This window comes from Scyliorhinus torazame, chromosome 9 (assembly GCF_047496885.1).
Source record: "Scyliorhinus torazame isolate Kashiwa2021f chromosome 9, sScyTor2.1, whole genome shotgun sequence".
Taxonomy (NCBI): domain Eukaryota; kingdom Metazoa; phylum Chordata; class Chondrichthyes; order Carcharhiniformes; family Scyliorhinidae; genus Scyliorhinus; species Scyliorhinus torazame.
Window position 1 is genome coordinate 259,383,467 of NC_092715.1, and position 20,284 is coordinate 259,403,750.

Consider the following 20,284-nt stretch of genomic DNA (forward strand, 5'->3'; position numbering starts at 1 on the left):
ACCCTCCCAGTGTTGCCCTCGTTCTGTTGGACTGATGGCACCATCTCCAGGGCAGAAGGTAATGGGTCTCCTCCAGTCGGCCTTGCAGCCCAAAGAGGAATGTTGTCATCCCTTCCTGTTGCTCGTGACTTTGCCTTTGCAATACCAGCAGCTCTGGGACGCCGGACCCAGGGGCATGCCATCAGCCTGGGTCTCAGCAGAGTCCTGCCCACTGGCATCCCTCTGAGTGCCGGATCCCTGGGACGTGCCTTCCTTCCTGCTGTGGATCATCAGGTGCGAGGTGCTCACTAGCGAGTGACCCAGAATACTAGTTATTCCCTCTGAGGTGTGGGCCCCTGTGCCGGAGGAGGATGCGATGACAGCTGTGATGCTGGTCTCCGAGATGTCTCCCTCAGAGCTGTGAGGTCCGGGATGGTCTGCCGATTGACCTGCAATGGAAGGGAGATGGCATTAGTGACTTGGTGGCATTAGAAAGGTCACTTACGTGAGGCTATCACCACGGCTGGATGTGTTGAGGGTTCTCACTTATGCAGTCCTGCTCCTAGCAGGCAAGCTCAAGTGCTCGTTCCTCAAAGTGGGTAAGGGTCTTGAGATCCGGCTGGCTGTGCCCGCTCACGCCTATTGTGCTCGATTTGTCCTCCAATGAGACAGATGGGAAAGTGTAGGCGGGCGTTGTTCCAGATCAGATGGTAAAGTAGTCTGGCATGCAGGAGGGAGGGTGAGTGGGAGCGGGGATGTGAGGAGCAGGGGAGATACTGGGGGGAAACGGGGAAGGTTGTTGCGTGTCAAGAGTTGGAGCCCCGCAAGGTGGGTGGGAGTGAGATGTCCATGGAGGTGTGAGGGGTATGTCAGGGGGGGGTGCTGTGGGAGACATGAGGAGGCTGACTTGCCCTGGCTGCACAAAGAATGTCATCCATCTTCTTATGGGACTGTAGCCCGGTCCTCTGGTGCAGTGAGCTGGTGCTGCCAGCCGTGGCCACAGCCTACCAGGCGGGCTTGGTCACCTTGCGGCATGGAAAGATGGCTGCCCAATGGAGAGGAGATGGTCTCCCTGCCTCTGTTGGACTCCATCCGGAAGTCGGCTGTGTGGGTGATTCATGGTGCAGTCTCCTTGGTGTTTCAATGGTCCCACTGTTTGCAGCCATTACCTCGTGGCGGTGCGAGCGAATCAGAGGCAGGCCAACATGGGCGAGGCATGAAACCCATGGGTTAAAAAAAAAATGTTGCTACAGAGGCTGAATATGGGGCGACTTTTCTCGCCGATGGCGCTTGCGGGATTCTCTCCGGTTTTCCTGCTGGGACCGACACTTTGAAAAAACACCAGTGAATTCCGCATTTTCCCTTTCTTTCCTTACTTTCTTTCCTCCCAAGAAAATGAGCCGGAGTTTTCCAGCCCTGCCTTGGTGGGACCCATTGTGGGGGATGGGGTGGGCCCCCCCCTGATTTTCAGCAGAAACGGACAATCCCAGCAGATCCGTCAAATCCCACCATTTGAGGAAAATCTCTGGAAATTGTCTCTTTTATTATTCTGGAAAACCGCCAAATTCCAGAATGAAACATGACATGATCTTACTTGCAACCCAACAACCCCAAATCCAGAAAGAGAAATCAAGAGAGGGAAAGTAAGGTTGGATTAAGGGAGAAGTAAGCATGGAAAGAAAAGTAAGGAAAATATACATGAAAAGTCTTCAAACTTCTTTGGTCTTCTTCTCTGAGGAAGGATGTTCTTGCTCCCGAGGGAGTGCAGCGAAGGCTTGCCAGACTGATTCCAGGGATGGCGGGGATGTCATATGAGGAGAGATTGACTAGGTTGGGATTGTTCTCGCTGGAGTTCAGAAGAATGAGGGGGGATCTCATGGAGAATTATAAAATTCTGACAGGACTAGACAGGGTAGATGCAGGGAAGATGTTACCAATGATGGGTGTGTCCAGAACCAGGGGGTCACAGTCTGAGGATTCAGGGTAAACCATTTTGGGCAGAGATGAGCAGACATTTCTCCACACAAAGAGTGGTGAGCCTGTGGAATTCATTACCACAGGAAGTAGTTGATGCTAAAACATTGAACATATTCAAGAGGCGGCTAGATATAGGACTTGGGGAGAATGGGTTCAAAAGCAAGGGGGAGAAAGCAGGATTAGGCTATTGAGTTGGATGATCAGCCATGAGCGTGATGAATGGCGGAGCAGGCTCGAAGGGCCAAAAGGCCTCCCCCTGCTCCTATCTTCTATGTATCTGTGTATTTAAACTCTACCAACCATTTACTACCTGAAAGAATGAGACTCCACACTTTAAATTATTCAATTTCCGGAATTGACTGGTTGATTGGCATTCCATTAATATCATTGAAAAGAGGGCGGCAGGGTGGCACAGTGGTTAGCCCTGCAGCCTCATGGCGCCGAGGACACAGGTTCGATCCCGGCCCCGGGTCGCTGCCCTTGTGGAATTTACACATTCTCCCCATGTCTACGTGGGCCTCATCCCCACAACCCAAAAGGCTAGGTGGATTGGCCACGCTAAATTGAACCTTAATTGGGGGGGGAAAAAAAAAAGAATTGGGCACTTTTAATTTAAAAATATATAATTGAAAAGGTACTTACGCTATTATTGGCTATATTTCACTTTCTGTGGCGAGTTTAACGGGCAATTAATACGATAATGTAGCAAGTTCTTTCACCATCAGGGAGGCCAAGGGTAGGATGCCACTTGCGATCAGCAGAGCAGGATAAATGTGCTGGATTCTGGAGATTCCCTGCTCATGGCCTATCTCTGAATCCCTTGAATTTGCTGGCCAATTTGGACATTAAGAATGACTTGATTTATTGTGGTGCCATTGATTTACCGACAAATTCCAGCCCGATAACTGGCTGATTACATTCGCTACGATTGTTTGTTTTCAGGATGTGAGTGTCTATTACAATCACAGGGGACCCGAGAAGGATTCAAACAGAAAGGTTTATTCAACAAGCCAAAGCAAAGCGGCTGGGAGTACATCTAGTCCCAGCCAGGATCATCCGAAGATGCCGGTTCCCCATCCTGGCTGGAATTTATTGGAGGGTTTTAACGAGCCCCCCCTGTTGGGCCTCCGCCCTTCAGCGGGGGAAGCTCGTATTTCACGAGCCTCATGGGAGATCTATTGGGTCGTCCCCGTGGGTCTATGGGGCTTATGAAGAGGGGTGGTGTGTGGCGGTCCGGATGTGTTTTACCCCGCTCGACCTCATGAAGTGCGAGAATTCCTTGTGAGTAAAAGGGGTTCTGTTATCTGTAACCAGCCCCTCCGGGTTGCCATGGTAATAAACAAAAGGTGCAACTTCTCGATGGTAGCCCTCGAAGTGGTGGATGCCCACTATTAGCGGGATCTCCGAGCCTAGGAAAGGCCTGGCAAAGTCAGTATGGAACCAAACCCAGGGTTGGCCTGGTCGCTCCCAGGGGTGACGAGATGCTGCTGGTGGGAGTTTTCGATGCTCCTGACATGAGGTGCACTGCTGAACCAACCTCTCGATGTCGCCATCAAGTCCTGACCACCATATGTAGCTCCTGACGAGTACCTTCATCTTGGACACTCCCGGGTGTCCATTGTGCTGCGGTCCGGATTCTCTGCCCCACCGAGCCACTTTACTGCCTCGACCCGCTGGCGGGATTCTCCGGTCAATGGTGTTTCCAATTGTGGGGCAGCCGCACGCCGTCGGGAAACCATCGGGCGCCGGGAAAACGGGGAATCCCGCCGGCGGAGAATCCCTGGTCTCTCTGCCCTGGGCTATGAGCTGAACACGGGCTCCCCACAGGAGGATGCCGGCCTCCACGCCAAGCTCTCGTTGCTTCATCGTGAAAACCGGCAGCTCCTCAGGCAGCCGTCCCTGCTGTTCCCCCGTGCAGGGCAATGTGCTGCAACTTCGCTAAGGTCGGGTCCTTTGGCGTCCACTCACGAATCTGCGAGACTGTGACCGGCTGGGTGTCTATAAAATTCAAGGCAAATGCGACTTTGTCTGTTACCGGCGGAGATGATGGGGATGGTGGTGGTGGTGGTGGGGGGGTGTCGGCAATGGGAGTCGGCTCAAAACATCCGTGGGAGTGATTGGTGCGCCCGGGCGATACACATCCTCACACGCTGCCAATAGCAGTGCGCAACGCTGTCAATGCTATCGATGGAATTGCCCTGCCCTTGAGCAAGCTGAGCAAAGGTTTGTGGTCTGTTATGTTTGTAAAGTGCCACCCATGAGGGTATTGACTGCGCGGGTGACGGCCGGCACTTCCTTCTTGATCTGAGCGTATCTACGCTCTGCATTGGCCAAAATCCCCGATGCGTAAGGCTATTGGCCTCTCTGTCCCGTTGACTATCGTCACGGTCGGGATGAATTCGCCGTAAAAATTTAAGAGTCCAAGGTATCCAGACTCAGGGAGAAAGTGTAAGCTCCACACTGGCAGCCGCCTGAGGCCAGAATTGAATCCGGGTCCCTGGTGCCGTGAGGCAGCAGTGCTAACCACTGCGCCACTGTTCCGCCCCAATAGCTTGCTTCAAGAGAGAGGTTTATTCAACCTCTCCTCATAGCCAACACCCTTGAGACCAGGCTTTCTTTCCAAAGCTGCCACGTCCTTCTGATAATGTGGTGACCAGAACTGCACGCAATGCTCCAAATGCGGCCTAACCAAGGTTTTATACAGCTGCAACATGATTTCCTAACTCCTGTACTCAATGCCCCCGCTGATGAAGGCAAGCATGCCATATGCCTTCATAATCACCTTGGCCATCTGTGCTGCCACTTTTAGGGAATTGTGGACCTGCACGCCCAGATCCCTCTGTATGTTAATCTTCCTAAGGGTTCTGCCATTTACAGTACAATTCATACCTAGATTTGATCCTCCAAAATGCATCACCTCGCATTTGTCCAGATTAACCTCTATCTGCCAATTCTGTGCCCAAGTCTACAATCTACCTATATCCTGTTGTATCCTCTGACAATCCTCAGCACTATCAGCAACTCCGTAAATCTTCGTGTCATCCGCAAACTTACTAATCAGACCACCCACATTTTCCTCCAGATCATTTATATATACTACAAACAATAGAAGTCTCAGCACTGATCCCTGTGGAACACCACTAGCTACAGATCTCCATTCTGAAAAACACCCCTCCACCGCTACGCTCTGTCTTCTTAAACCAAGTAAGAAGTCTTACAACACCAGGTTAAAGTCCAACAGGTTTGTTTCGAATCACTAGCTTTCGGAGCACAGCTCCTTCCTCAGGTGAATGGGTGGGTTCCAGAAACATATAGAGAGACAAAGTCAATGATGCACGACGATAGCTCTTTCGGGATCTTGTCTGCTTTCTTGCATCTTTGTAGAAACTTAATGTCAATGTCTATATGCGTGATCTTCCTGGAGACCCTCTCCACTATGAGCCGGCAGTTTGCGGTGTCGATGGTAGCCATGATGTGGAGATGCTGGCGTTGGACTGGGGTGAGCACAGTAAGAAGTCTTACAACTCCCGGTTAAAGTCCAACAGGTTTGTTTTGAATCACTAGCTTTCGGAGCACTGCTCCTTCCTCAGGTAAATGAAGAGGTGGGTTCCAGAAACATATGTATATATATAGACAAAGCGTATCATTGGCTTGAGACAATTCACACCTCTTTAACCTTTGATTATCCATCTCTCCAGTCGTTCCGTCTGGACCTGTAAAGACTTAATTACCTGCAAAGACTTACATTCAAAGTATCGTGTTGCATCATTGACTTTGTCACTAACTAGTCCATTTTTCTCAAAATGTGCATATATCCTGTTCCTCAGTATCTTTTCCAAAAGCTTCCCCACCATTGATATCAGGCTCACCGGCCTATAATTTGCTGGTTTATCCATGTTTCCTTTCTTAAACAAAGGAACAACATTGGCTCCAGTCCTCTGGAACTTCACCTGTGGTCAAAGAGGATGTGAAGATATCTGTTAAGGCCCCAGCTATTTCTCCCCTAGCCTCCCGCAGTAACCTGGGATAGATCCCATCCGACCCCGGGGACTTAATACAATTTAGGATACTCAACACTTCCTCCTTTGGGAAGCCCCATTTGAAGCCTACTTGTGACAATAAATGATTTTCATTTCATTTCATTCATTCAGGATTTCACCCATTTCCTGCGACTCCACAGATAACTTCTCTCCATTGTCCTTGAGTGGGCCTCTTGCTACCCTCCTGCTCCTAATATATGCATAAAAAGCCTTGGGATTCTCCTTGACCATGTTTGTGAAAGGCATTTCATGGCCCCTTTTAGTCCTCCTAATTCCACGTTTAAGTTCCTGGATGGGACATTAAACTGAAGCCCTGTCTGCCCTCGCAAGTAAATGTAAAAGATCACAAGGCATCTTGAAGATAAGTGTGTGAGTGCCCTGGTCAACATTCAATCCTTAATCCAGATCACAGCAGAAGATCATCTGGTCATTATCACATTGTGAAAGTTTAGTGTGTGCCGATTGGCTGCCATGTTTCCTACAAAACAACCACGTTTCAAAGTACCCCATTGGCTATAAAGCATTTTTTAATGGCCCCAGGTTGTGAAAGGTGCTATATAAATGCAAACCTGCCTGTCTTTATATAATCCTTCACAATATGACAATGTTTAAGCGTTTCTCTGTAGCTCTGCAGAAGAGAGTAACTTTGATAAAACAAGGGGCGGGATGTCCGTTCCAGCGGCTAGGTGCCAGCTCATACGGAGAATCTGTGGGAGGTTCACGTCACAAAAACAGATTCCTAGGTGAGGGGCTTTCACCGGCGCCCATGTGAAACACCCGCGGATCGTGTCGAGAACAGCCGGAGAATGGCCGGATCCCGGGCTGCGCATGCACATGGCTGACCTGCACCGGTTGCGCCGTAAAACATGTTGCCGGCCGTGCGCGACCCCACAGCCCACCCCCTCGCCACCCCCCCCTCCACCAGTCCCCCTAGCCCTGACATATGCCTCCCCCCCCCCCCCCCGCCCTCCCCCATCCCAACCCGGCCAGCGGTACGAATCCCAGCCGAGTGTGGCGACACTGGACACAGTCCGCAACTGGCACGACGGCTCAGACCACACGTATCCCGTGCCATTGGTAACTGGATCTTCCTCTCTAACAGCACTGTGGGTGCACCTACACCACATGGACTGCGGCGGTTCAAGAAGTCAACTCATCACCACCTTCTCAAGGGCAATAAAGCCAGCCCAGCCCAGCCCGCGACGCCCATATCCCGTAAACAAATTTAAAAGATTGAGGCCCCTTCCGCCTTCCCAGGTGACCATGAACGAATCCATAGTCACTGGTTCAAAGACAAGCAGAGGAGATCTGCCCCAGTGGCCTGGCCAATATTGATCTAAAGCAAGTGGGCTGGTTTAGCACAGGGCTAAATCGCTGGCTTTGAAAGCAGACCAAGGCAGGCCAGCAGCGCGGTTCAATTCCCGTACCAGCCTCCCCGAACAGGCGCCGGAATGTGGCGACTAGGGGCTTTTCACAGTAACTTCATTTGAAGCCTACGTGTGACAATAAGCGATTGTCATTTCATTTCCGATTCATGTGTGCTCTGTCCATGGGCTCATTCTCTGTCGAGGCTTCATTCTGAGCTATTCTCTTGGCAGATTTAGAGTCAACGATGATTTACCATCACCTTCCACTCTCAGAGATCAGAGATAGATCTCAAAACTACCTCAGCCGAGCAGGGATTGAACCCACGCTGTTGTCACGAGTCTGACCCACACATTAGGCATCCGTGTGGAGTTTGCACATTCTCCCCGTATCTGTGTGGGTCTCACCCCCACAACCCAGAAAGATGTGCAGCGTAGGTGGATTGGCCACGCTAAATTGGCCCTTAATTGGAAGCATGTAATTGATTTTTCTCCTGGGTTGCAGTACAAGGGTTGGAACGTGGCTTGCGAAATGCAGGTTGGGTATTTTTATGGATGGAAACATGCATTCCAATGAAGGAGCCCTGACTGAGAGTGGATCATTGTACCCTTTATCTTTCATAGAGATTGATTGTGGAATCCCACCAGCAATACCGCGCGCTGAGCTGCTCCGGTACTACAGTACAAGACGAGAGAGTGTTGTCCGCTACAGATGCAGGGATGGATTTTACGCTGTGTCGGGAAGGAATACGTCTGTCTGTACAGAAGCAGGACGATGGGAGGAAGTAACCTTGCTGTGTAAAGGTAATGCTCTTTTAACTTTAACACAGTTGCTGTGAATTCCACCTGAAAGAAATGTAAGGATTCCAAGCCCGCCGTGACGGGTCAATAGGGGGTCGGTTTAGATCAGTCGGCTAGACGGCTGGTTCATAACGGGTCCAATTCCCGTTGCCAGCTGAGGTTATTCAACCTCGCCTTCTCAAACCTCCCCCCTCGCCCGAGGTGACCCTTGGGTTAAATCACCACCAATCAGCTCTCAGAGGGCAGAGCAGCATCTGGTCCTCCTGGGAGCGTGGTGTCATTTACATTTGCGGAGTTAATAATGTAGAATTAAAAAAATAAATTCAGAGTACCCAATTATTTTTTTCCAATTAAAGGGGCAATTTAGCGCGGCCAATCTACCTACCTTGCGCATCTTTGCGGCGTGGGAGTGAGACCCACGCAGACATGGAAGAATGTGCAAACTCCACATGGACAGTGACCCGGGGCCGGCAGCGAGCGGACCCGGGTCTTCGGCGCCGTGAGGCAGCAGTGCTAACCACTGTGCCACCCAGTAATGTAGAATTTAATGCATTCATCATAAATTCCTCTGTTTGCTATTTTAAAAAAAAATTTAGTGTACCCAATTAATTCTTTCCAATTAAGGGGCAATTTAGCGTGGCCAATCCACCTACCCTGCACATCTTTGAGTTGTGGGGGCGAAACCCACGCAGACACGGGGAGAATGTGCAAACTCCACACGGACAGCGACCCAGAGCCGGGACCGAACCTGGGACCTCGGCGCCGTGAGGCTGCAGAGCTAACCCACTGCGCCACCGTGCTACCCTCTGTTTGCTATTTTAAACAAAAGATGGTGACCAAATTGTATTGCAGCAAATAGGGACATTTTTCACCAATTGGTATTAAGGGCAGGACTTTGCACTGTCTCCCCTCCCCGAGATGTTTTGCAGTGATGGTGGTAGCCTGTCATTGACCAGCAGCAAGATCCTCCGTTACCACCACTGTCAATAGGGTTTCCCGTTGCTCGCCTTCTGCTGGACCAGAAGATCCCGCCAACGGGATCAGCAGGAAAATCCCACGCGAAGGCATGTAGAATTCATGTTGCAAAAAACAAGGATTATTAAGTAGCCTTGGGAGTTCCAACAATGTTGGCCAGTTTTAAATTTGATCCCAGTTTTGAAGTGAGGGGGGATTATTTTGAATGGACGGGAAGGAGGAGAGCATGTCAACCCTGTTAGCTTTCAACTCCGTGTGCACCACTCTCTCCAGATTTCACAGCCCTGGATGTTGCAGTCACTGGGAAAGCAACAACGTCACCTTTGAGAAAGCTACCCACAAAGATTCAGCAATCTCTGTGGTGTGGGTTTCCCCTTTATGAACAAAGTATATTTATTGTTATGTACACAAAATAGAATACATATCTATATATAGAGGAGAAGGGAACAGGCACAAAAAACAAAACAAACAACAACCAAAAAAAGTTAGAATAAAATAACTGGTAGGGCATTATGCGCCAGCTCAACAACAGCAGCTCTGTACAATTGGCAGTATTGTTTTTAGCGCATAAGTAGGCATCTGTTTGTGGGGGGGGGGGGGGGGGGGGGGGCGCTTGTGGGGGGGGGGGGGTACATATACATTTGGGCGCCGGGGAAACAATGACAGAATAATTACAGTGGGTAATACGCAAATGGATCTGGTGTTGGTGTCGCTTGCTTCTCCCGGACGGTTTTCGCTGCCGTCGTCGTCTTGCGATCACCTCCGCTTCAGCCGTTCGCCCCATCTTTCGCCCGGATTTTCCTTGTTCTCTGCTCCTGTACATGTCAAGCTTGATATCGTTTTCTGTGCCCTCCTTCCAGCTCTCATTCCCTTGCCTCCACCCCCCACACCTCTCTGGGTACTCTCAATTGTTCCCTGTCTCCTCCCTCTTCCCCCCCCTCCCCTCCCTTCTGCCCCCTTGCCCCCCCTCGCCGCTCCTGTGGTTCGCCTTTCTTTTCTCTTAGGTTTAGCTGCTATTCCCCACCCCCCCGGTCGAGCCCTCCCTTCCCCGCCTCGGCTACTTTCCCGATTCTTGGCTACCTGGTTATTCTTCTGCTAGTTCGTTGGCCACAAACAGGTCCTGGAACAATTGGATGAATGGCTCCCACGTTCTGTGGAAGCCGTCGTCTGACCCTCGGATGGCGAATTTGATTTTCTCCATTTGGAGAGATTCCGAGAGGTCGGACAGCCAGTCTGCAGCTTTGGGTGGTGCTGCTGACCGCCAGCCGAACAGGATTCTACTGCGGGCGACCAGGGAGTTTCCCCTTTCCCAATCGGAGCTTAAGTCTAGTGCAGCAGGAGTGGTGTCGGTCAGCAGCCAATCACCTTGAAGTATTCACACAGACAGCAAACCAGGAGGTTAAAAGTGTGGGGTCCTTCATATTTTATTTAAATTTTCAGATGGGGAAATAAATGACCATGACCGGGTAAAATGGATGCTAAAATCGTATTTGTTTTAAAAACAAGGCTTGTTATTTAAAAAATATGAGAAATGTCTTATCATGGTGGAGAAATGTGATGATTTAAAATATAAATTTATTCTTTCAGGGCATTTGAGGATATTTAGGAGTAATTATAATGTTAATAGATTGTCTAAAACTCCAGATACATCGGGCGTGTTTTTCCGAAAAGCGAACAAAGTCCCTTGGCGAGCGAGTTTAGCCGCCTGTTTCCCAGCGCTCGCAGTGCCAAGAAACACATGACTATTCAACACGACTCGCATTGAATAAAGGGCCTGAACGGGGAACACGCGGCCAAGGCCGCACATAGCCCCGTTTTGTACAGTGGGGAGCTCCGCTCGCCGGAACTCCCCATTGTAGCGAGAGATCATGGCACCCCGAACTCCGAGGCCCCCAAAACAATCCCTGACCTCCCCCCCCCCCAGCCCAACGCAATATAGGAGTGCCACCCCTGCCCTGCACCCCTCCCCCCCCAGCACTGCTGCCTCACCGTGCCGCGGACTCAGGTTTGATCCCGGCCCCGGGTCACTACCCTTGTGGAGTTTGCACATTCTCCCCGTGTCCGCGTGGATCTCGCCCCCACAGCCCAAAGATGTGCAGGCTAGGTGGATTGGCCACGCTAAATTGCCCCTTAATTGGAGAAAAATAATTGGGTTCTCTAAATTTATTTTTAAAAAGTAAAGCAAAGGGAGTCCAACAAGTTTCTGAATAGTCTCTTTATTTAGCAAACAACGTTACCGACACAAGGTCCGATTCACCTCACTGGGTCCTTTCTGATCAGCTCCACACTGGCTGAACTTTTATATCCGTGCTAATAAACTATCCCGTCCAGAGTGGGGAGCTTGTAGCACCAGTTAGCACAGGGAAACAATCATCCCCAGTTGGATGTGTCCCATGCAAGTTATTGCATGTTGGTATTACCAGCGATGCCATATCCTCTTAACGAAAAGACAAAGTGATAGTTATTGAGAGCTGGATGGTGTGCTTGCCAGGTTTGCGAGAATTCAGCGTGACATTACTGAGCCAGTTTGAATCAAACTACCCAACGTTACAATCTGACTAAATTAGACAGCAAGTAGAAGGACATGAAACTTCTCTCTATCTTAATGGGTATAGATATCGAGGTTATCTTAACTTAAGTTGAGCAGAAACCTATATAAATTACTTTCTAGATGAATGGCTACAACTTCTGCTTGAAGCACCAGTAAGCATTTAGAAATAACAAAATGGAAACAAAATGTTATTTTATTCAGTAACTTCCAATTATGTCTCAGCAGAGTGGAGCAAAACTGATGTCGATTACATCCCTTAATCGTTGTGTTTAATGGCTGATTTCTTCACATATTTTAATGTTCTATTGATAATCCATTGCTCGTTATGTGAAATGACACATTACTGCCAGGGATGATGTATCACACTTATTGGTAATATTCCAGAACATGGTGCAACCCAATACACAATTCTGTAGTAACCTGTAGTAAAGCTTTGTAGCGGCTTGGGTGGCTGTGCGGAGTCTGCACGTTCTCCCCGTGTCTGCGTGGGTTTCCTCCGGGTGCTCCGGTTTCCTCCCACAAGTTCTGAAAGACGTGCTGGTTAGGTGAATTGGACATTCTGAATTCTCCCTCCGTGTACCCGAACAGGCGTCGGAGTGTGGTGACTGTAATAATATGTATATGTGTAGACACGTAAAGGGTTAATTATTACATCTCCGTGTAACACAACCACTAGAGGGCAACACTAGTTCCCACGATAAATATAAGAACTCAGGGAATCTTGGGTATTCTAGCCAGTGGAGTGTAAGCAGAGAGAGATAGATCACAGCATAGTTAAGATTAGATAGAAGTAGCATGTGTAGTTTAAATTAGTTATTACTTAGATATAGATTACTTGATTACTAGTCATAGTTCTGTGGAGTGTGCAAACTCAATATTAATCAATCGTTATTCAATAAATTAGAGATTGGTGGTTTCTTTATAATCACACCATGGATTACGAAGCAAAGAGAAACGATATATTACCAAAGAGTAATACAGCAACGACTAGGGGATTTTCACTGTAATTCCATTGCAGTGTTAATGTAAGCCTACTTGTGACACTCATAAAGATTATTATTATTATGAAATTCAGTTCTAACATCTTCCAGCATCTGTCCTTTGCTTTTATTCGGGTTTGTAATCGATTACTCTGTGGGCCTCTTTTTGTCGTTCATAGCCAATGATTTTATTCTGTTTAATGAATCCTGCTTGAAGTGGAGAAGGGACCGGTTTGGATCCAGATCCGAGGACACATATTCAGTAAGTAGAGTTGCAAATCTTTTAGATATCCCTTCTGTTCATGTTTTAGAATGAATGGCCCCCGAATCTTCTGGAGTGGATTTCATTCTCGCGACGAGCACTGGGAGCGGATTTTTGCCCCCTCACTCTTTGCTGCAAATTAATTCCTGTGATCCAAGTTGCTGACATTGTGAGGTGGTAACAACAAAGTGAGGTCAACGTCAGTGAGTGCCAGAACCAAAATCACCCATCCCCTTCACTGATTAAAGTTTCTGGCTAGAGAAAGACGGCTGAGAAATAAAGGGGGCGAATTAAAGTCAAATTGGGCACAGAGAAATGGAGAGAGGGAAAGGAAGGTTGATTGGGAGAGAAAAAAGAAAAAGGGACAGCAAAAATAAATCAAATTGAAAGAGCTCTAGAAACAATTTACAACCGGCAAGAAAGAAGCATTATAGTGTCAATTATTCCCTTTCTGGATCTCCTAGAATCGAGTGGAATTTAATATGTCATCACCAAACGGGTCCTTATGCTGTGAATTACCAGCCCTAACTTTGCCTTTGAAGTGCCACAACCTACAAGGCTACCCACCAATAGTTGGAAAGTAAGGTTAGGTTGGATAACTCTTTTCAGCTGGTAGAGACTGAATGGCCTCTTTCTGTGCTATACATTTTCTATGTTTCTAGGTCCAATTAAAGCCCATTAATTTTGGCTAACAACCTCTGAAGGTTTACTTGGATTTACTAATTTTACTAAGGCACCTTAACCTGTACAATCACAATTACCTCAACTGAAAGACGCATGTTAGCTTTGCGTAGCTGGGGGCAGCACGGTGGCGCAGTGGTTAGCACTGCTGCCTCATGGCGCCGAGGTCCCAGGTTTGATCCCGGCTCTGGGTCACTGTCCGTGTGGAGTTTGCCCATTCTCCCCGTGTTTCGCCCCCACAACCCAAAGATGTGCAGGGTAGGTGGATTGGCCACGCTAAAATTGCCCCTTAATTGGAAAAAATGAATTGGGTACTCTAAATTTACAAATAAAAAGCTTTGAGTAGCTCATTGACGAGGACACCAGGGTCCCTTTGGACATTTCTCACCCGTTTTCACCGGGCGAGCATCCACTCTATTATCTCAATGTGTGGGGCTACGGAGTGCCATTTATGTGGTTGCATATGGTGACCCCATTATTCTCGACCAAAGTGGGTCAATCACCAGGAAACTTGGCTGTAGTTTTCGTTAAGAGGTCCATTTAATGTAGTTCGTAGGGACTCAAAGCGACTCTATTGAGAAATAGGCATTACTTACTCTACAATAAACTGTTTACACCAACCCACCACCCCCTCGCCAACTCATTGGCGAACACAGTGGGGTCAATAGGTACAGTGGGCTTTTATAGACTATCCGTTTGTTTTCTAAAGTTCCAATACAACAAACTATTATTTTCTTCTTAGTTTCAGATACAAGGTCAGAGAAGCTACCAATGCGAGTTCTTTTTCGAGACGTCATTTAATTATAGTACAGCAGATGACGCCCCGGTTGTGTGTTTGAACCTGCAGCCAGGAACTAACTATACAGTGAATATCACAGCTCTGACCGCACAACATTCTGCTTACCTACAATTATCAACAGCGGTCACTGGTGAGTAACTAGTTTCAATGGTCGAGTTGGGTGTAATCGTATAAGACTGAGTCTGAACAGTTGTTGATTGGGTCGCTCACTGATAACTGATTATTATGCCTTTGTTACCTCTGGAATTGTCTATTCCAATGTTCTCGTGTCCATCTTGTCACTTTCTGCTTTCTGCAGATCCTAGCTTCCCGTTTTTCATCATTCTGTCACTGGCGATCATGCAGCTGGTCAGACACCTTCACTGGACCCCCCCCCCCCACCCACCCCAACCCCCCAACCCCCCATCCCCCCTCCCCCTCCCACCCACCCACCAAACCTCTCCAGCTCGCTACATATTTCTCTTCCTCTAAGATATTTCTACCAGGATGTTGCCTGGTATGGAGGGCATTAGCTATGAGGAGCGGTTGAATAAACTCGGTTTGTTTTCACTGGAACGAAGGAGGTTGAGGGGCGACCTGATAGAGGTCTACAAAATTATTTAGGGGCATAGACAGAGTGGATAGTCAGAGGCTTTTCCCCAGGGTAGAGGGGTCAATTACTAGGGGGCATAGGTTTAAGGTGAGAGGGGCAAGGTTTAGAGTAGATGTACGAGGCAAGTTTTTTACGCAGAGGGTAGTGGGTGCCTGGAACTCGCTACCGGAGGAGGTGGTGGAAGCAGGGACGATAGGGACATTTAAGGGGCATTTGGACAAATACATGAATAGGATGGGAATAGAGGGATACGGACCCAGGAAGTGTAGAAGATTTTAGTTTAGTCGGGCAGCATGGTCGGCACGGTCTTGGAGGGCCGAAGGGCCTGTTCCTGTGCTGTACTTTTCTTTGTTCTTTGTTCTATTTATTGAAACCTACCTACTTGACACAGCTTCTAACTCACTGTCCTAATGCTTCCCTTTGTGACTCAATGTCAAACTCTGTCCGCCAATGTTTTGGTGAGACGCCTGGGAATGCTTTACTGAGTGAATCATAGAATCCCTACAGTGCAGAAGGAGGCCATTCAGCCCATCTGCACCGCCCCGAAAGAGCACTTGATCTAGGTCCATTCCCCTATCCCGGTATCCTAACCTACACATCCATGGACACTAAGGGACAATTAAACACGGCCAATCCACCTACCCTGCCCACCTTTGGACACTCTGGGGCAATATTAGCGTGGCCAGTCCACCGAACCTGCGTATCTTTGGACTGTGGGAGGAAACCGGAGCACCCGGAGGAAACCCACGCAGACACGGGGAGACCGTGTGCAGACTCCGCACAGTCACCCAAGGCCAGAATTGAATCCGAGTCCCTGGAATTGTGAGGCAGCAGTGCTAAACACTGTGCCACCATCCCGCCCAATGAGTATGCCCAGTAATTGCAAGTGGATGCTGTATTCCTCCCCCGCCTGAACTTTAGCAGAAACGGCTGCCTTTTTGCAGAGCTGCTAACGGAATTTAGGAGAGCAGCCAAACATGTTACGACTGCAGGCAACGCAACACCAGTAATTTTTTGCATCCGATTCTGAGCGGGAAAAGAAGCGGCAATCTTTGGAATCCACAGCTGGGAATTTTCCAAGCGCTGCTCTCACGCGGCTGTGCCAGGTGAAAGCCGGATATCTCGGTCAGACACGTGGGCGCTGATCCCAGAACGATCCTGTCTTTGTGATTGCAAGGTGGGAAACATCCCTCCCTAATGTAACCTTCAAGGTTTCGACTCACATTTTTATCCATTTGCTGCTGAACGTGACTCATCTTCTTTATATGTGAGCTTTACAAGAGGAAGCTTTGTTCCCTGCATACCAAGGGAAGTTATTTCAGTTATCGCCTGTGAATTTACGTTTAGGCAGACAACAATGTTTCCAAAAATCCAGAATCCAAAAATCTATCCATCTCCATCTCAAATGCTCAATCTCTGAGGGCAAAGAACTCCAAAGATGCATAAACCTCCTCTCCCACAAGTGAAAACATTCCATCCCACCACAATCCTAAATCCATTGAATCCCTACAGTGCAGAAGGAGGCCATTTGGCCCGTTGACTCTGCACTGGCCCTCTGAAAGAGCATTCTATCTAGGCCTGCTCTATCCCCATAACCTCATTACCCCACCTAACCTGCACATCTTTGGACTGTGGGAGGAAACCGGAGCACCCGGAGGAAACCCACGCAGACACGGGGAGAACGAGCAGACTCCGCACAGCCAGTGACCCAAGCCGGGAACCGAACCTGGGACCCTGGCACTGTGAGGCAGCAGTGCTAACCACTGTGCTACTGTGCCGCCCCTTTTCTTTATATGCTTAGTTTGCAGCCGAACCGTCTCTTCCCTGAATGTTCTCCATTGCTCCGTGTTCGCTGCACACAGCAACTGCCTTCGCCAGCCTTTCCGTGCTGTGTGTCCCTTCCTCAGAATCCCCCTACAGTGCAGCAGGAGGGTGACTTCCCACCCTCGGACTCTGACTCCTGCTTCCAGACTCCCCAACCAAGGGGAACAACCTCTTGGCATCTACTCTGTCAAGACATGAAGAATTTTTTGTTTCAATGCGATCTCCTCTCATTCTTCCAAACGCCAGGGAATATAGATTTAGTCCCCTAACTCCCTTCTCACAGGGAACCACCCTCCCCCCTGAAATCAGGCTAATAATTCAGGAAACATAATTAATGCCTCGATGAGCAAAATGTTTTTATAACATAACAATAACATTTGCTTAATCCGGGGTCTATTATATACATCAGTGTTAAAGCCAGTCCCTGTTCTCTGCTTGTGATGTGACCCTTTGGAATTCAATAGTTTGCGCTTTCTAATGTAAACTGTAAAGGTACCCTTCAGCGTTTTGTGTATTAATACTAAATATATAGCAAAGAACTTGTGTTTGGTACTCAAATTCCAGGACCCTGTTGGCTCTCTGGATAGCAGTCACAGCATCGGCAGAAATTAGTTTAAAATTAACTCTTTCATGGGCCGCTGGTCTGAAAGGGTGGTGGAAGCAGGTTCGACAGTAACTCTCCAAAAGTGAATCGGGTTTGAGTTTAATAGCCACAGAAATTGTTAACATAACCAAGGAACTTTACACTAGTTGAAATGAAATGAAATGAAAATCGCTCATTGTCACAAGTCGGCTTCAAACGAAGTTACTGTGAAAAGCCCCTAGTCGCCACATTTCGGTGCCTGCTCGGGGAGGCTGGTATGGGAATTGAACCGTGCTGCTGGCCTGCCTTGGTCTGCTTTCAAAGCCAGCGATTTAGCCCAGTGTGCTAAACCAGCCCCTTTCAGCCACTGTATGTTTTTAAAATGTTTTTCTTTATTTTAGACCCTCCAGTGCCTGCTGTACAGGTTATGGTTGTCGAGCAAACACTTCCACCACTCATTCTCCGTAGAGTGGAAAATAAGAATGGACCCATTAGGTGAGTGAGTCAGATTTATATTGTAATACAGTAAACCGGACTCCCCCAACACTGTTACGAGCAAGATTTTAATTTCCAGCGTGTCAGTCTTGGCTCAGCAGGCGGCAGGATCGTCTCCAGGTTTGAAGGTATTTGAGGCCTATTCCAGAGGCTCGAGCACCAAAGCTAGGCCGACACCTCCAGTGCAGTACTGAGCAAATGCTGCAGTGTCAGAGGCACCATTTGTTTTGGATGGGGCATTAAAAGCTGAGGCATCATCTACCCTCATTGCTGTTTTGTGATCCTACATTACAACAGCGACTACACTTCAGAAGTACTTCGTGGTCTGTAAAGCACTTTGGAACATCCTGAGGTTGTGACGGGTGCTATATAAATGCACGTCTCTCTCTCTCTCTCTCTCTCTTATACTCACACTCACTGAACTCAGCTGTTTCACTATGAGCTATCATTATGGACTATTGAATGTTGCCCTACCACATTTTCAGGTAAGTTACATTTTAAAAATGCCTTCAAATAATAAGGTGTTCAGGAGAATGGGTAGCACGGTAGCACAGTGGTTAGCACGGTTGCTTCACAGCACCAGGGTCCCAGGTTCGATTCCAGCTTGGGTCGCTGTCTGTGCAGAGTCTGCACGTTCTCTCCGTGTCTGCGTGGGTTTCCTCCGGGTGCTCCGGTTTCCTCCCACAAGTCCAAAGATGTGCAGGTTAGGTGGATTGGCCATGCTAAATTACCCTTAGTGTCCAAAAAGGATAGATGGGGTTTCTGGGTTGCGCATCTAGGGTGGAGGTCTGGGCTTGGGTAGGGTGCTCTTTCCAAGAGCCGGTGCAGACTTGAAGGGCTGAAGGGCCTCCTTCTGCACTGTAAATTCTATGATTCTATGAATCTTGCATTGGAGAGAGAGACGCACAAAAAGGTTTAGGGAGGGAATTCCGTAGCTTAGGGCCTGGGCAGCTGAGGGCAGGGTTGCCAATGGTGGAGCAATTGAAATATGGGACTTGCATGAAACTCAAATTGGAAGATTTTAGCATAATGTTCAATGGTTTGATTGATCTGTGTTTGATTATATTGGTCCGGTAACTGACCCTTGTAAATGTACTTGATTGCTTAAGCTTGTGGGTGGAGCTAGAGTGTTAAGAAATCTCAGGAAGAGCCCGAAGAACTGAAGGTCCCTGCTAAGACCATGGCCTGGATTGTCCGACCCCGCGCCGGGGCGGAGAATCCCCGGGGGGACACAAGAATCGCGCCCCGACACCGGCTTACCGATTCTCCCCCGCTGATTCGCGGGCGCACGCGGGATTTCCGCCGCGCCGGTCGGGGGCCATTGAAAGCGGCCTCCACCCCCCCCCCCCCCAGGCGATTCTCCGGGCCGCGACGGGCCGAGTGGCCGCCGGGTTTGGCCGAGTCCCACCGGCGTGGGTTACTCAGGCCCCACACGGCGGGATCTGCAAGGTGTGTCTGCGGGGCCATCCTGGAGAGGGGGCATGGGGCCCCCGACCACAGAGGGGCCCAATGGTGGCCTGGCCCACGATCGGTGGGTGGACTGGTTCCGTGGGGGCCTAATATTCCTCCGCGCCGGGCCTATGGAGGGCTCCGCCATATTGCCCGGGGACCGGCGCGGAGAAGGGAACCCCCCGCACATGCGCGGAAATACGCCGGCCGTAGCGCGCATGCACGGAATCACGCTGGCCGTTGCGCGGACTCGCACTGGCCGCTCCGTGCCGGCTGGAGCTGCGGGAACCACTCCGGCGCCAATCTAGCCCCCTAGGAAGGGGAGCACTGCTCAGTATCGGGGACCATTGACGCCGGAGTGGTTTGCGCCCCTTTTCTCGCGGGCGTGGGGACCTAGCCCCATTATTGGAGAATCCTGCCCCATGTGTATGTAGCAAAATCATGTAAGTTCTGAGATGTTTTAAACTTCCGCAAATAGACCTGTTTGAATGTAAAATTAGAACCATCTCTGCATCTAACATACACTATAAATCAGCAAATATGTGACACCCAGAGATAATTATTATTGTTTGCAAAGAGCCATTGAGTGTTTATTACAATGATCATGATTTTGTTTTCACATCGCCGTACTTGTTTTATTCATTTCAAATTTAATTTATTCCTCTCCATTTAGTTTTTATCAGGTAGTTGTTCTGCCCTTGCCTTTGCAACATTCGTTCGACTGTAGTTCCCAAACCATGAGAAGCTTCTTTGGTCACAGAAGAGGTAGTGAAGCATACATCACGGCAGAATTCCTGGCATTGGATGTCGAGGATGGGATGCGGTTTTCTGTGGGAGACCGGCTGTACTACAGAGAGTATTATAATGCTGCTTTAGAAAGTGGCAAGAATTATTCCTTCCTGCTGAAAACCATCAGTGAATGGAATTCCGTA

General features: G+C 48.9%; 1 protein-coding gene across 3 annotated transcripts in view; it reads left to right on the forward strand.

The window, feature by feature from the left end:
* susd1 (sushi domain containing 1) overlaps window positions 1-20,284 on the forward strand; it is a 108,081-nt gene that overhangs the window by 68,786 nt on the left and 19,011 nt on the right. For 2 of the 3 annotated variants that reach the window (XM_072517313.1, XM_072517315.1), the window contains 5 exons: window positions 7,985-8,164; window positions 12,847-12,929; window positions 14,353-14,539; window positions 17,810-17,903; window positions 20,026-20,281. In XM_072517313.1, coding sequence (XP_072373414.1) covers window positions 7,985-8,164; window positions 12,847-12,929; window positions 14,353-14,539; window positions 17,810-17,903; window positions 20,026-20,281 — 800 coding nt within the window. The remainder of the gene's footprint in view (window positions 1-7,984; window positions 8,165-12,846; window positions 12,930-14,352; window positions 14,540-17,809; window positions 17,904-20,025; window positions 20,282-20,284) is intronic. The other variant, XM_072517314.1, reaches the window with a different exon arrangement.